Source organism: Eulemur rufifrons, chromosome 7, assembly GCF_041146395.1.
Source record: "Eulemur rufifrons isolate Redbay chromosome 7, OSU_ERuf_1, whole genome shotgun sequence".
Lineage (NCBI taxonomy): Eukaryota > Metazoa > Chordata > Mammalia > Primates > Lemuridae > Eulemur > Eulemur rufifrons.
The window spans coordinates 12,580,719-12,596,456 of record NC_090989.1 but is presented as its reverse complement, the minus strand read 5'-3'; the positions used below and the strand labels follow the sequence as shown (position 1 = coordinate 12,596,456).

The 15,738-nt window shown below is 51.7% G+C and overlaps 1 protein-coding gene across 1 annotated transcript in view; it reads left to right on the top strand.

Annotated features, from left to right (window-relative positions):
• HUNK (hormonally up-regulated Neu-associated kinase) overlaps window positions 1–13,646 on the top strand; it is a 105,315-nt gene extending 91,669 nt beyond the window's left edge. The window contains exons 9-11 of the mRNA XM_069472368.1: window positions 4,877–4,924; window positions 9,655–9,835; window positions 12,726–13,646. Coding sequence (XP_069328469.1) covers window positions 4,877–4,924; window positions 9,655–9,835; window positions 12,726–13,384 — 888 coding nt within the window. The 3' untranslated portion in view covers window positions 13,385–13,646. The remainder of the gene's footprint in view (window positions 1–4,876; window positions 4,925–9,654; window positions 9,836–12,725) is intronic.
• Window positions 13,647–15,738: the final 2,092 nt, after the last annotated feature.

The following is a 15,738-nucleotide window of genomic DNA, read 5'->3' as shown; positions in this document are numbered from 1 at the left end:
TTAGGAGATGTGGATTTCCATTTTGCAGGGAGAGTGATTACCACCGGAACTACCTACCAGTTACTGTAAGACACTGAAATGACAAAAGACAAATACTCTCGTAAGTGAGCCCTTGAGAAATGGTTTACAGTGGAGCCACCATCACCGTCTCTAAACCCTGGTTCTCTTCTGTGGCTACATATGAGTCACTGGAAACATTTAAACATCTGGACGCCCAGACTCTCCTCCAACCAGTTGTGTCGAATCTCAGGAGGTGGGACTTAAGTATCAGTATTTTTTAAAGCTCTCTGAATGATTCCAGTGAGCAGTGCAGGTTGGAAACTACCATTAGATCTCCGAAGGGTAAAAATGAGATGCTCAGTGTTCTCACCCATATGTGAGAGCTAAAAAAAAAAGAAGAAATTGAGCTCATAGAGCTAGAGAATAGAACTATGGTTACTAGAGGCTGGGAAGAGTCGGGGGAGAGAGAAGTTGGTTGACGGATACAAACTTACAGCCAGAGAGGAGGAATAAGTTCTAGTGTTCCGTGACACAGTAGGGTAACTATAGTTAATAAAAATTTGTTGTGTTTGTTCAAAAAGCTAGAAGAAAAGATTTTGAATGTTCCCAACACAAAGACATGATAAATGTGTGAGGTGACAGATATGCCAATTACCCTGATTTGATCATTGCACACTGTATACATGTATCAAAACATCACTCTGTGCCCCATAAATACGTGCAATTATTTCGTGTCAGCTAAAAATACAAGGAAAAAATGCAAACGCTAAAAAAAATGAGATTATAAAAAATATAGCTGAGTCTAACCCTTGGCGTCAGGAGAAGAAAGTTAGAGGGGGTGGGGAGTTTCGGATAAGGTGAGCTTTCCTAGTCAGCCATCGCTGGTGACCCGATGTCATCTGGAAAAATACCACAGTTCTTTGATTTGGAATAAATACTAGTACCTATGGCAGAAAGTCACAAATTTGCATCCCAAATACTTGTTTGTAAGGAGATTGTGCATTCCAGATCCAAGGCCAGGCACCTGGGGGTGAGGTGCTGCCTTAGGGCCCCTCACGCACCTTTTGTCAGGCGGGCTCTTCCCTTTGGGAGCCTCTCCCATGTCCCCCAGGTGTCCCTGCTGTCCCCTCCTGGGACACCCAAGAGTCACTTTGTTTGAGAAGAGATCAAAAAGGGAACCTCCCTCCATGCCCTGGGGGGACAGGCCTGGCCTGTCTCTCTTTCCTTTTCCAGCGTAAAGTTTTCAGCCCGATCCCACCTGCCACTTGTGTCACTCTGAGCGCAGGGCTGCAGTGAAGCACCGGTGATTACTGAGCCCAGCACTGGGCACCAGGGACATTGAGGACCAAGAGTGCCCAGCCGCTGGGCGCCACGTGTGAATGTGACGGGAACGCAGGAAAGGGACCGGCCCTGAGTGCCAGGGCCGGGGAGAATGTCCATTCCAGACAGAGCCCGGGTGCAGAGCGAGGGGAGAAAGTGGCAGAGGCCATGGTGAAGGGTGACCAGGGAGGGGGCAGGGGAGACCACGGGAATGGGAAAGGTCACGTACGAAATGGCCTGCAGTGTCGGCTGAGCAGTTAGTTGTCCTGAGTTTGCTAGGGAGGACGGCTTCATGGCGGTGGAGAAAACAGAGGGGAGGTTGCACGGACGGGGGGCGGTGGAAGATGGGAAGTGAAGACAATGAACTGTCTTCACCTCCCTGTCAACAATGCCGTGATGGAAGGAGAGGCTGCCTTGCCTGGGCTGGGGGCCTCCTTCCTCCGAGGCAGGCCATGGGGCCAGGGCGATAAGCATGGAGATGAGCCTTTGCAGGCTGGGCCGTGGCGGGCAGGCGTGAGCCGCAAGCCCGGGCGAGGCTTTCAGGCTGAAAGCAGGACAGCAGGGCGGTGTCAGCACCCAGATGCCCCCTGAGCTCCAGACCCCTCTGGCCAGTTGCCTACTAAATGTTAACCTCCTGTCGCGGGAGTGAAGGCATCTCACATCGAGCATGCTCGGAACCAAACTCTCCCTCCCCACCCTGTGATAGCCACCCAGGTCCTGCCTGCTTCTCTGCCTCGGCTCCCAGCCCCAATCCCCTCTTCGCCCAGCCCTGTTTCTTACTTCTTGCTTTGTGCACAGTTCCCCACCCCCACCCCATCCCCCGCCTTTGGATTTGCTGTGCACATGCTGTTCCTTTTTCTAGAATGTTCTCCCCACCCCTCTTTGCTGAGTTTGTCTTGCATCTTCAGATCCCAAGACAAGGTCAGCTCCTCATGGATCCCTGCTGTTCCCTGACCTCTGCCATCAGGTCCCATCCCTCCAGCAAGGGCTTTCGCACCACAGTTTCCATCCTGCGGGCTGTCCCGTGTGCAGCTTTGCATTTGTTTGCAGGTTACTTGATTAACAGCTCTCTCCCTCTGGGCTGTGAGAGTCATAAGAGCAGGGACTGAGTCCCTCTGGCTCCTCTCAGTATCCCGGAGTCTACACAATGCCTGGCATATAGTAAGTGCTCAGTAAATATTTGCTTAATGAACAAATGCAAGAATCAAGTGAGCCTTGACGTGAGTCTCAGAAAGTGGAGAGGACTGGGACAGGCCACTGGAGAAGGTAGAACATTCCAGGTGGGACCCGTAGCTGGATGAAAGTCAGGGGGACATCTGCAGCATAGCACACAAGTGGCATCATCACCGCCAGATGGCTGTGCCCTAAGGCAGGAGGGGACTCTGTGGTCACCTGCACTCGCTGAGGTCTCCCCAGCTGGAGTCCAGGGCGTGAAGATTTCAGGGTTAGGCTCCTTGGTCTCTTGGTTTGCATTCGACTTTTTAGGGCCTCAAAGAATGATGCAGACTTAGATGCACCAATAGCCCCATGGGGGTGTCTAAGTGACCCATAAGCCACCTTGCTGACCCTCTTGTCCACATTGACCTTGCCCTTGCCCCACTACGATTGTGTTTGAAGGCACCAGAACTGCGTTGGAAAGAGAAGGCCCTTCTTTCGTCCAGATTCTTTTTCTCTGTTATTTCATTTGGCCTGAAAACACATGGTGAGCGTTTTAAACATTTGTTGAAATATTTAATGGTTAGGATTTAAATAGGAACACTAATGGGCAAACAGTATTTCAATTTTCTATGATCCATTTGTTTTCTCCAAACTGCGCTGCTACTTCTGCTAATTAAATCACAGCTATTAACCAGATTATCCAACTTTTCTCTGTCAGAACCTAGAAAGTGGAACGGAGCTCGTTCGCAGAAGCGTTAAGAAGGTCTGGAAGGGCCCAGACTTCATAGGTCAAGGCTGCTCAGAGCTTCTGGATTTCCTTCCAGTTGCCCTTGGTGGGCCCAGGAGCAGAGGTTGGGGGGTGGGGAGAGGGAGTGCTGGGCAGAAGTTTCAGGTTGTACGAAAACTGTGGTGGGGCTCAGGGTGTGAGCCCCCCAGGGACATCATAAAGTTGTGTCCCATGCACTGAGTGCAAGCAGCGGCCTCTTTGTTTCTCTTGATCCTGATTCTTTTTGTCCTGGGAGACAAAGGAACTGAATTAAGTTGAAAAAACTTCCCCATTGGGATTACAGTGCTGTGATTTTATGGACTCTGCCATTTTCTCCACTTCTCTTTCCTGTAACAGGCTGAGAATATATCTGTAAAAGTGGGACGAGTTTCTCCTCTGAGAACACCGATACACGTGTGGCCCGAGGGACTCCCCTTCCTAAAAAAGAGACACTCTGGGGCCATGGGGGTTGAGGCAGGGTGGGCATCATTTTTAAACTGACTTATTTATGAAAGCCATATGGAATCCAAAGCCAGTTGTGTTAAAGTCTTTTAAAAGATAATATTAATTTGTAAAAAAAAATGTAAACTATAACTAGGAGATCCGCTCTGCAGTAACAAAGTAATATTGGAGTTTTGGGAGGAAAGTCATGCGGAGAGAGGCAGTGGGACTGGATTTGTCTGCCAGGGCTGCCGTAACAGGTACCACAAGCCGGGCAGAAGCTGATCTCCCCGCAGTCTGGAGGCCGGGAGTCCAAGATCAAGGGGTTGGCAGGGCTGACTCCCCCCAAGGGCTGTGCGGAGAATCTGTTCCAGGCCTCTCCCCTGGCTGCTGGGGGCTGTGGCAGTCTTTCATGTTCCTTGGCTCGAAGGCACATCACCATGATCATCTTCACGTGGCATTCTCCTTGTGTGCCTGTCTGTGTCCAAATCTCCATTTTATAAAGACACCAGTCACATTGCATTAGGACCCACCCTAATAACCTCGTTTTAACTTGATTACCTCTGTAAAGACCCTGTCTCTAAATAAGGTCCAATTCTGAGCTCCTAGGAGTTAGGACTTCAACCTATGGATTTTGGGAGAGTACAATTCACCCCACAACAGAAACTATAAGTGTATAGACAAATATTAAAATGTTCACTCTGTGTCTTATTTCAAAATCTATACAACTTGCTAAAATACAGTTGCAAATCGGGTCAATTTGTGCTGTTAGAAATGAGAATGTTACTTTTGGGGGACAGAGTGACTAGGAGAGGACACAGGTGCATGGGAGGAGGGAAGCTTCTGGGTGCTGGCTGGGCTCTGTGTCTCGGTCGGGGTGCCGTTTCCGTGGGTGTTGTTGCTGTTTTGAGAAAACACATCAAGCTGCTTACTTATCACTAGAGCAGTCCCAGTTCTGCGTCTTAGATTTTAATAAAAAGTTTACCTGGAAAATCTATTCAGCACGTGAATTAGGACATCTGCTGCCCACTTCCACTATGATTTCAGAGTTCCCTGTTGTCGTTGTTTTGTCTATAAACATTGACATGAATGGATCTCAGCCAGAGCTGCAAGGAAGCAGTAGGGGTTAGAGTTTGGGGAATAAAGAGCAGGTGCAGCTTTTTGAATTGTTAAAAATGCTGCTTTTCACAGGCCTCCCTGGACACCTGGACCAGAGACCTTGAATTTCATGCTGTGCAGGTAAGAAGTGGGGGTTTATGATGTATTAGTCTGGGTTCACCAGAGAAACAGGACCAATGTGCAAACACACGCACACACACACACACACACACACACACATAAATGGAGAGAGAGAGAGAGAAAAAGAGAGATTGAAATTGAGATTTATTTTAAGGAATTGGCTGACATGAGTTTACAGGCTGCAAATCCAGACTCTGCAGGGCAGGCCAGCAGGCTGGAGACTTGGGCAAGAGTTAATGTTGCAGTTTCAACCCCAAAGGCCACCCAGAGGCAGAATTTCTTTTGCCAGAAGACCTCATTCTTTTTTTCTTAAAGACTTTGATTGGATGAGACCCACCCGCAGTATGGAGGGTAATTTACTTGAAGTCTACTGATATAAATGTTAATCACATCTTAAAAATACCTTCTCAGCAACATCTAGACTGGTGTTTGAGCAAACAGCTGGGTACCATGGCCTGGGCAAGCTGACACGTGATATTAACCAGCACTTGTGATCCTGAGGGTTGGCCCGTCTCTGCCTGCGGCACCAGGGTCTCTACGCCCCGTCATTATCCTGAGTTAAAACGTACAGAATCCTATTGTGAGTGAGTTAGCCAGAATCCCCCAGATCAAATCGGTGCTTTCTAAGTGTAGTTGACTTTTTATTATTTTCATACTATAACTACGCACCTGGCTGTGCATCCTGCTTCTACCTGTTTGAGACATGGGGTTTCCAATGGTCTAGACGAGCTTCCTGGCTTAGGGGCCTAATTTATGAACTGAGCTCTTTTTTTTATCAAGTCACTCATGGCTTTTTCTGCAGCAAAATCAGGCTTTCCCTTCTGTGACCTTATGTGACCTTATGTGATGGGCAATAAGGAACCAAAACCAACCAACCAGCCAGCAACACCCAGGTCCTTGGGCCATCCCAGATGGTAGCAGGTGGCACCTGGTTCTGACGTGCCAAGTGGCTGGGTGAGGCTCACTATCCATCAGAGGGACAGCAAGTTTCAGAAAAGCCCAGGATGAGTTGGGCTTGCTAGAGTTACTCAAAGAAAACTCAGCTCCCAGGGCTCCTCTGCTGCAGGAAGGGAGAGACACCCTTCCCATGCATGGTTCTTCCCCCAGCCTGGGCTGACGGGGGCGCAGAGCAGTGTCTGTCCCTGTTAAATCAATGTATTTGCTGTTCAGACAACGAAGCAGGTGCCAGGTTCATTTTTATCCTCCCAGAGCTGGGACAGACCCACACTTTTGGTGACAGATGGGCAAGTGACTTGCCCAGCGTCGCCCAGCAAATTCTGGAGAGAGCCAGGAATAGATCTCAGATGTCCAGACTGCCAAGCCACGACCACAGCTGGTGTCATTGGGTGCAGCACCCATGGGAGCAAAGCTGAGAAGGAAGGGGGAGGGTGCAGGTTTTTGGAATGCAGAAGACTGTGGCCATTCTTCAGTGGCCATTATAGCCCCAGTGGCACAGCCATCGGGGAGAGTCCGAGGGGGCCAGCTCTCTGCAGCTCAGTCCTCAGAAGCTGAAGTTGGGGCTTCCTCCTAGCACCGGCTGCTGGAGCCTGCAGAGATCACCCTCCGGAAGCCCCATGGATCACCTCCAGGCTTTTACCTCTCCTCCATAGAACAATGCACAGCATCAATGGTCTTGGGTAGAGGATCCTTTATGGGGCCACATTTTCACAAAGTCCCATTTTGTAAACATCCATGCACGTCTGCAGTGGGTGGAAATGGTTGATGGAAAACAAGAAGCTGTTCGTGTGGCTTGCAGCCAGGGCCTCATGTGGTCCCCTCTCTGATCTGCCCTGTGGGGTTGGGATTGTGCCATGAGGGTGCAAAGAGGATGTGCTCAGAACTGGGAGCTTGAGTTGCATCACCCACCACGGGGTTCCAAGTCCACTGGGGTGCTGGGAGCACCGCCCGGGGAGCATCGGAGGGAAGCCAGGAGTCCCTGCAGGCCGCAGCATGGCAGAGTGAGGAGCGAGAACATGTGTGGGGGGTGTGATTAGTCCCTCTGAAGATCTGTTTCTGTTATGTAAGGCAATTTAGCATCCTGCTCCCTAGGAAATTTCTTTCGGAGAAAATAGGCCATGCAAATGAAAAGGTATAATCAGGTGATCAGTTGCATTAGGTAACAGGTGCTGGGGGCGGGGGCAGTGAGATGGGCTGGTTGTAAACAAACACGTTTCCTCTGGGCTGTTGACTCTTTTACATGGACTGACCCTGAGTTTGTCCCCTGCAGGGAGCCGTCGGGGTGAATTCTTGATTTCTCCCTGAGATCCCTGATTCTTTTAGGCTGGAGAAGGATGTTCTGGGGGTTTGGGGAGGACATGCCAGGATGATTGGGACTAAGTTTAACAAAGGTGGCCTTAGCAGGCTTTCCCACGAGTTTCTGTCTAGTGCTACATTTTCCCTTCTTCTGTCCCCATAGTGGGCTTTCTACTCATTGCCAATAGCCCTTTGTCAGTTACAGGAGAAATTTGGTCCTACAGGCCAACCCTGGTCTCTTTCCACAACAAACACTCACACATCGTACATTTCTTGGTGCAAGTGAGCTCTATCTGAGTGGCAGCACTGGCCCCCAGAAGTTTTGCATCTTGATCATTAGGCTTTTGAGGACCCAAAAACGTTGGAAAGGAATTGAAATGAACCAGTAAAGCCACCAGCAGCTCTCTAAACATGGGAGTCCCAGAGCAGCCTGAAGAAAGGTTTGCTGATAGGTTTAAAAAGCAATCCTAAAAAGAAAGGAACTGCAATTTTGTCTTTCTTCCAAATGTTGTTTTAAAATGTATGACGAAGGTATGTTTGACTATTTCTTCCTGTTCAAGGTGTTAATAGGTAGAACTGATGACTTCTGCATAAAAATAGAGAGAGAACCGAGCAAAAGAAAGAGATTCTGCCAGACTTTTCAGGAAAGGCCCCTTTGATGCTAGATGGGTGTTTGTGTGTGTATGTGTTTTTGTGTGTGTGTTTGTGTGTGTGTATGTGTGTGTGTAAAAGCTCCTTCTCCTACACCTTCGAGAAGGTGGCCTGTGAGTGTGTCATGGAAAGAGAGAGAGAGAAGCAGTGCAAGATTGTCATTGTTGGCTGCTGGCTTGGCCAAGGTGACCTGGAGCACATGGTCCCCTTCGTAGCATCCCAGAGAACAGCCTGGGGCATGTGGCCTCCGCGGTGGCATTCAGATGGCGTTGGAGGAGCCGTAGGTCTGCAGTGAGCTCCTGCCTCCAGGCCAGCAGCTGTGTCTGGTCTGTCCACTGCTGAGGTCGCCTGCCCCTGCCCCTGGCTTTGAGAGCACGCTGCCAAGTCGAGGGTTGACAACACTGACTTCAGGGCTGGGAACATCTGAGTTTCCACTGGGGTCACGGGTGGATCATTTAACCACTTTAGGCTGTTTCCTCATGAGTAAAGGAGGTCACAGAATTTGCCTTCTGGTGGGTCACGCTCTTAGTGCAGTGTCTGGCGCCCTGTGTGTTCTCAAAAAAGGCTGGTGGCAGCTGCTAAGGTGCTGAGGAAGCAGTGTGCAGAAGTTCACCTCTCCTATCTTCCCACCTCCCTGCTCTGCGGGGGACAAGCCGCGTCAGCTGAGGGCCAGGTCCCCAGGGAGCTGCAGGCCCTGGCAGCGGCACGCCAGGCTCAGCACCCCCTTCCCGTTTCTCCCCGCTGTTCTTTCCCACTCAAGAACTGGACACCACAAACCCGAATCTGCAGAGGTTTTGAACATCCTTGTTAGAAAGGGCTATAAAAGTGCAAAGAGATGTTTCCCTGAGAAGCTTTTCAACAACACACATGAAAAATAGATGAGCTCTCTTGATTTGCAACAGCTTTAGTTAAGGGCAAAAATGTGAAAATATATCTTTTTTTTTTCCTCATCCGGGGTGAGGTCAGGGATGCAGTTGCCTCTGTTTAACAGGAAACATCAAGCACAGTCTTTAAGGCCAGAAAAAAAGTACTTCTGCGGCTGCTTCTTAGTGACATCACCACCCTTCCCAGAAGCTTGAATTCAATTTTTTTTAATTCAGTTCAGTTTCCACCGGGCCTTTTTTTTTTAACATTTCAATAACTATTAAGCTCTCTCTAAGCACCTGGCTTTATGCCAGAGGCTGTGGGCTTGAAGATATATAAAATAGTCAAATTCACTCCCATTAGAGGGATTATAATCTAGCTCAACAAAGGCAAGATTTACAGCAAAAAAGGCTACATGCAAGCGAGTTTTAAGTACACAAGTAAGTGCTCGCATGACTAGAGGGTAGAAGGAGCCAGGGCCATGCAGGGCTCTCAGAATTTGTTTTGTCCACGTTGCGTTGGACACCTCCTTGGCTCGGCTGCACAGACGGTAACTCGTGTTAAGGCAGAAGCAGTTATGGTTCAAGTTGCCTCTGCAGAGCTGTTACCGTGGCACAATCTTTGGGCACCACTTTAAATGCGGACGGTAGATGCAGAAGTCCTGATCTGTTTTACCTTAGTTTGTTCAGCTTGTTGCGGAATAACTGACTTCCTAGAGGTGGCCTTGCCCTTGCTGGAACACCTTGAAACAGCACAGAGCGAGGGAGCTAGAAACTGTCGAAGCCCCCTTGTCGCCCAGGCGGAGGGAAGGAGGCTGGGACTTCCACTGGGCCCTGGCTCTCCCCTCGCTCAACACAGTTGGGAGCGTCGAGACTTGAAAGGCTGGCATTTCTCTAATCCACGTGGGCGATGGATGTTCCTGTGTGTGTGTCTGAGCATGTGTGTTTGCTTCTGGTTTGAAGGATAAAAAGCCCAAAGAACACGAAAAACGAGGAGACTTTCTTTATCGGCCGTTCTCCAAGAAGTTGGACAAGAACCTGCCCTCACACAAGCAGCCCTCGTCCTCGCTCATCACGCAGCTGCAGAACACCAAAGCCCTGCTGAAGGACCGCAAGGCCTCCAAGTCCGCCTTCCCTGACAAAGGTGGGTCGGCCCTGCGGCCCCTCTCAGGCCACTTGTGTCGAGCTGCGTGCTGGCTGTGTACCCCTCCCAGGGCATGGCGAGGGTGCCCTGGGCCAGACATGATTCTTGGACCCAGGAAAGTGGAGTTACAGACCTCAGGTAGCCCGAGAACAATCGGGGGCCGAACTGGGTGGTGTAGGCCACCTGTGCAGGAAGGAGCTGAGAGCACAGAGATGGGGTGCACGAGAGTATGGAAACAGAGAGTGGGGTGCATGATAGTGTTAAAGTGCACAGTACTGCAGGAGCAGAGATTGGGGTATGGCATTGTGGGACCAGAGATTGGGGTGCCTGTTACTGTGGGAGCAGATATTGGGGTGTATGGTACTATGGGACCAGAGACTGGGGTACATGTTACTGGGAGAGCAGATATTAGGGTATATGGTACTGTGGAACCAGAGTTTGGGGTACATGGTACTGTGGGAGCAGATATCAGGGTACATGTTACTGTGGGAGCAGATAGTGGGGTACATGGTACTATGGGAGCAGATATTGGGGTGTATGGTATTGTGGGAGCAGAGGTTGGGGAACGTGGCACTGTGGGAGCAGATATTGGGGTATATGTTACTGTGGGAGCAGGTATGGGGTATATGGTACTATGGGAGCAGAGATTGGGGTACATGGGATTGTGGGAGATGAGATTGGGGTATGTTACTGGGGGAGCAGGTATCGGGGTATATGGTACTGTGGGAGCAGAGGTTGGGGTATGTTACTGTGGTAGCAGATGTCAGGGTGTATGGTACTATGGGAGCAGAGGTTGGGGTATGTTACTGTGGGAGCAGGTATTGGGGTATATGGTACTGTGGGAGCAGATATCAGGGTACATGTTACTGTGGGAGCAGAGGTTGGGGTATGTTTCTGGGAGAGCAGATATTGGGGTTTATGGTATTGTGGGAGCAGAGGTTGGGGTACTTGGGATTGTGGGAACAGAGGCGAGTGTGTAAGGTGTTGCGGGAGTGGAGATCAGGTTTCCCCACGGTGGTATCGTGGCCACTGTCCCCAGACAGCGGGCCCTGTGCGGCACTGGAATGTGCTGGGTCTGGGCTCTGTGGTGGGGGAAGGTGCTCGGACCTGAGTTCCAACCCCGGCGCCGCTGCCCGTGGAGGCCCAGCTTCCTTCGCTGACGATCTGCACTGGGTCCCTGACTCGTAGTGGCTCCTGCCTGTCGGAGCTACTGGCTGGATGAAAGGAGTCGCGTATGTCGGCTCTTTGGGCTGATTCAGAATCCAGCACATCACAGATAACTGACAAAGGTGTCTCTCTCCTCTGGGACGAGTGGCAGAGCTCACTGGGCACGGGCTCAACACGCAGGATAGAAACACCGAGAGGGGACGCGGAAGCGGGAGTGTCCTGAGGCAGAGCTGTGAGGTAGAGGAGAGGTTCTTCTTACTGAGGGGGATGGACCAGATCACAGAGTCCCGTCCCCTTGTTATAAACATGAGGACGCTGAGGTTCGGAGAGGGCCGTGGCTGTCTGCGATCAGCTCAGGCGTGCTGGGCCGTTAGTCCCTGAGCGGGACTCAAACCCATCTCCTATCCTCCTCCCTCCCACGCTGCCCCCGACAGAAGCTACTGTCCCCACACTGCCCGCAGCAGCCTTGGAGCAGAGCCCATGGCGGACCTCCGAGGGGAGCTGGTGCTCACGTGCCAGCTGGAGCCAGAGACGTCGGCTGTTGATGAAGTTCTGCTTCTTGCTGCTGGTGGATCTCAGGCGTCTGTGCCGGCCTGTTTTATTTTGGTGTCTCCATCCTTATTTACGTAAGGCGAGGCGGCCTCCCCGTGCCCTCCGCTGCTCCCGACATCGCTCCCAGCGGGCAGCAGCTTGCTCCTGCCTCGGGGCCTCGCCAGGGCCTATAAAATGTTATGGGAGAAGAAAGAAGCGAACACACAGCTTATTCCGCATGAACTTGGCTTTATTCCTCTCAGCTCCAAATCTGTAGGGGGTTTTCCCTTTCTTTTCTGACACAGTTTGCAAACTGGATTCTAGTCTGTGCCAGCTTGAGATGGGAACCGTGGGGATTGGCCGGTTGCCCTAACTGTATGGATGAAGCGTGTTCTGCCCTGCTCAGAATCAGAGGAGGCTCCGCAGAGATCAGAAATCGTGCGGAGCCTTAAAAGGGAAGGAAATCCTGACACGTGCTCCCGCATGGATGAACCTGGAGGACATTAAGCTGAGGGCATTGCGCCAGGCGCAAAAGGCAGATACCGTATGATTCTGCTTACACGAGGCCCTAGAGCACTCAGGTTCACGGAGACAGTTGAGGGGTGCTTGGTAGGGAGTCCGGGGAGTGGGGAATGGAGCATTATTATTTAATGAATAGGGGGTGTTAGATTTGCAACAGGAAAAGAGTTCTGGAGACTAATTCTACAACAATGTGAACATACTTCACATGGCTGGACTGCACACTTAAAAATGGTTAAGATGATAAAAATTCTGTTATATGCTTCCATATGGGCTCTCCAGGACCAGGCTGGAGGGGGCTGGGTGTGCTTCCGAGAGTTTTATGGATGATGTATCAAGCGCAGGCACCTTTTTTATTCCAAGGCACTTTGGCAGGGTCCAGAATTTTAAGCAGCCAAAAGGGGGACAGATGTTAAGCTGGGGCGGTGAGGCAGACTGGGATCCAGGAGACCTCCTGTCTCCAGCCTCCTGTCCCCTCCTTCCTAGAAGGACTCCAGGCCTCCATGGGGAGAGTCGGACGCTGCTGGCGGAGTAGGCAAGGCCGTTTGCTGGTTGGTCCCTCCCAGCCTGGGCGGGTAACTGTCTCAGTCCAGCTGGGGGTCTGAGCAGGCAGGAGGGGGGCCGTGCGTGCTATCTGTCTTCATGATTCTGTGTGTGCTTTCTTGGTGTGCAGATTCCTTTGGCTGCCGCAATATCTTCCGCAAAACCTCCGATTCCAATTGCGTGGCTTCTTCTTCCATGGAGTTCATCCCTGTCCCACCCCCCAGGACCCCCAGGATAGTAAAGAAACTGGAGCCCCACCAGCAAGGGCCCGGGAGCACTGGCGTCCCCTCCAAGGAAGACCCCCTGATGCTGGACATGGTGCGCTCCTTCGAGTCTGTCGACCGCGACGACCACATAGAACTGCTGTCCCCCTCCCATCACTATAGGATTCTGAACTCGCCCGTGAGCCTGGCTCGCAGAAATTCCGGTGAGAGGACACTCTCCCCGGGGCTGCCACCCGGAAGCACGTCACCTCTCCAAACTCCTTTGCATCCCACTCTGGTCTCCTTTGCTCATGAAGATAAGAACAGCCCCCCCAAAGAGGAAGGCGTGTGCTCCCCACCTCCGGTTCCCAGCAGCGGCCTCACGCAGCCTCTGGGGAGCCCGAACTGCGTGAAAAGCCGAGGCAGGTTCCCCATGATGGGCGTCGGGCAGATGTTGAGGAAGCGGCACCAGAGCCTGCAGCCGTCTGTGGACAGGCCCCTGGAGGCCGGCGTGCCCCCGCTGCAGCCGGCAGCCCCCACGAGCCTGTCCTTCGACGTGGCCGATGGGCTCAAGGGCCAGTGCTGACCTGGGCTGGCGGGATTCTGGGTATCTCTAAAGAAAAGCGATGGGACAGTGCTGCACACATCGGTCAGGGTGTGAACAGTCAAAGACCTCGAGGGGAGCACCCTTTATGGCCTCGTCTATTCCTGCCCTGCAATCCTGCCTGTAGCCGAAACCCACAGACCCAAAGCCTGCACAGTCCAGCCTCGCTTGGGGACCCCGGAGATGCTGGGAATGCAGAGGAGTGTTGGCTTCTGGCCCTTCGGATTCCCCCTTCCTCCCACGTCCCACCATGGCCATCACCGGGCTTGCTGGGGAAACCGTGCTCTGGCTACCCAGATTACAGACTGTTACCAGACCTTTCTTCACTCTCTGCGACACGTGTGCCTCTCAGAGGGTTGTTCTCTTTTCAGCCATCGGCCACGGTCACATGGGGACCAACAGCGTCACAAAGTCACTCATCCAGGGCACGGTGTCCTCCGCAGAGGGAAGCGGCCCTGCCTTTTGTAGCAGCGATTCCCTGCCGGCCAGCAGGAGCTGGTGACAGGGAGTGGGGGCCCAGGAACCCCCGGGAAGACAGCGAGGAGCCTCAGGCAGAGACTGAACCCAACGGCGGGACCCTGCGGAAAGGCACAGACGGAAGGAAACTCACCTCCCAAGCAAGGTTTTGACCGGTGTTTTTCTTTTACTGAAACTTGCTAAATGGTTGAATGATCTTCTCCAAAGAGATTTTTGTTTCTGTGATGTCGGTAAGTTGAAGTAGCATAAATTTTAAAAACCTGGATGGAGAGATGAGAGGCGATTCCACCAAACTCACGTTTGTGCGAGAGAATGCAGCGTGGAGAGCAAAATTGCTCGGCCCGGTGACACGTTTAGTGGCGGTGGCTGGCGGGCGGGGCAGGATCCCAGTTGTCCTATGTTCATCCCATCGTATCAACAGAGCCCTGATCCTTCCGGAAGGCGTAGAACATAGTTGGTTCTTAGAAAGAGGGAAAAGATGGTCATGGCAGGATTCAGATGGCAAGAAGACGTCATTACCTCTGCAGTGTGGTTTTCCAGCTGCCCGGAAAGCAAGTGCAGTTTAGAGCACGGCTAGTTTGCTGCGAGCTGTGAGCAGGTTTGCCTGGTGGGAACCTGCTCAAATACAGGCCAGGTTCTTCTTCAAGGAGAGCAGCGTTCCCCATACAGGGTTCAGTCCATACTGTGTTCTCACACCTTTCACCAAGGATCGAACCAAAGATGCATCTCCGGTTTTGTGTCTGTTCCGTCCCTGTGTGTGCGTTTTGTGGACCCCCGTGTTGTTTGACTGTACCCAGCTAGAGCCTGATGGTGGCTGTCCCCACGTGGGGCCTCAGCCCTGGCATTTGGCAGGGAGCACTTGGTCACGAACAGAAGCAGAAGAAGAATCCGGAGCACAGGTTGGACAGTGGTTGGTTTTGGAGACTGGAATCTTCAACTTATGACTAGTGCAGGTGTGACTAGAGACCACCACTGTGGTCCCCCTGGGGCAGTCATCTCATCCACTGATTCCAAGACGGGCCAAGGCCCTTGAGAATTGCAGAGCCAGCCTTCAATTCCCTGGCAGCCAGCCCTTGCCAGAGGGTAGGGAGGCAGTTCTTGATCATTTTCTCATTCACCGGTGGTGATTTCCTTTGGCCCCTCACGTCTCTGACTAAGTGAGAAGAGAACGCTATTTGGCTGACCGCGGAAACCCCTTCAATGCCCCGGTCTTGGCTGATCTTGGCAAGACCTGGAGCTGCTTCCTGCCTCCCCAGGGGACGACCCCAGCTCCAGGCCAGGTTAGGAGGAGGTCAGATTCCTAGCTGTTGGCATTATTATTGCGTATAGCTTCAGACCAGGTTCCAGAACTTACCATTGAGAGAGAAGAAACAAAATCATCTTTTCAAAGAAATGACCCTCTCTCCATCTGACATGAAGAGTTTGATTTTCGGTTGGTGAAGGAAGTTTTGCTAAAGGTGACTTCCAGCTGCATCTGTCCCACTCTGCGAGTTCATGGGGTGTGCCCTTGTGCATTTTGACCTTTCTGGAGCCCCTGATGTCTGTTTCTTGCATTGTACTTTCCTCGAGAACAGGAGTGTTTTGGCCTGGCCGTTACCCTGGGGAATGTGTCTGCCATTCCTCGTGTGCGTCAAGAACAGCTGCGGACACCGTGCCACTAACTGACCGCGCCGCCATCGGTGACTTGGACTCTGAACTCAGGTTTATTCTGAACACAGTGAGAGGTGACGGGGGTGAGGCAGGGGGGAAAACTGTATTTTGTGTGTGTGTGAGCACCTGACAAATCTATGAAACCAAGTAAAAGGAAAAATGTTAAATTCTTTATTATTTTATTATATTTATATGGAAAACTTGACTAT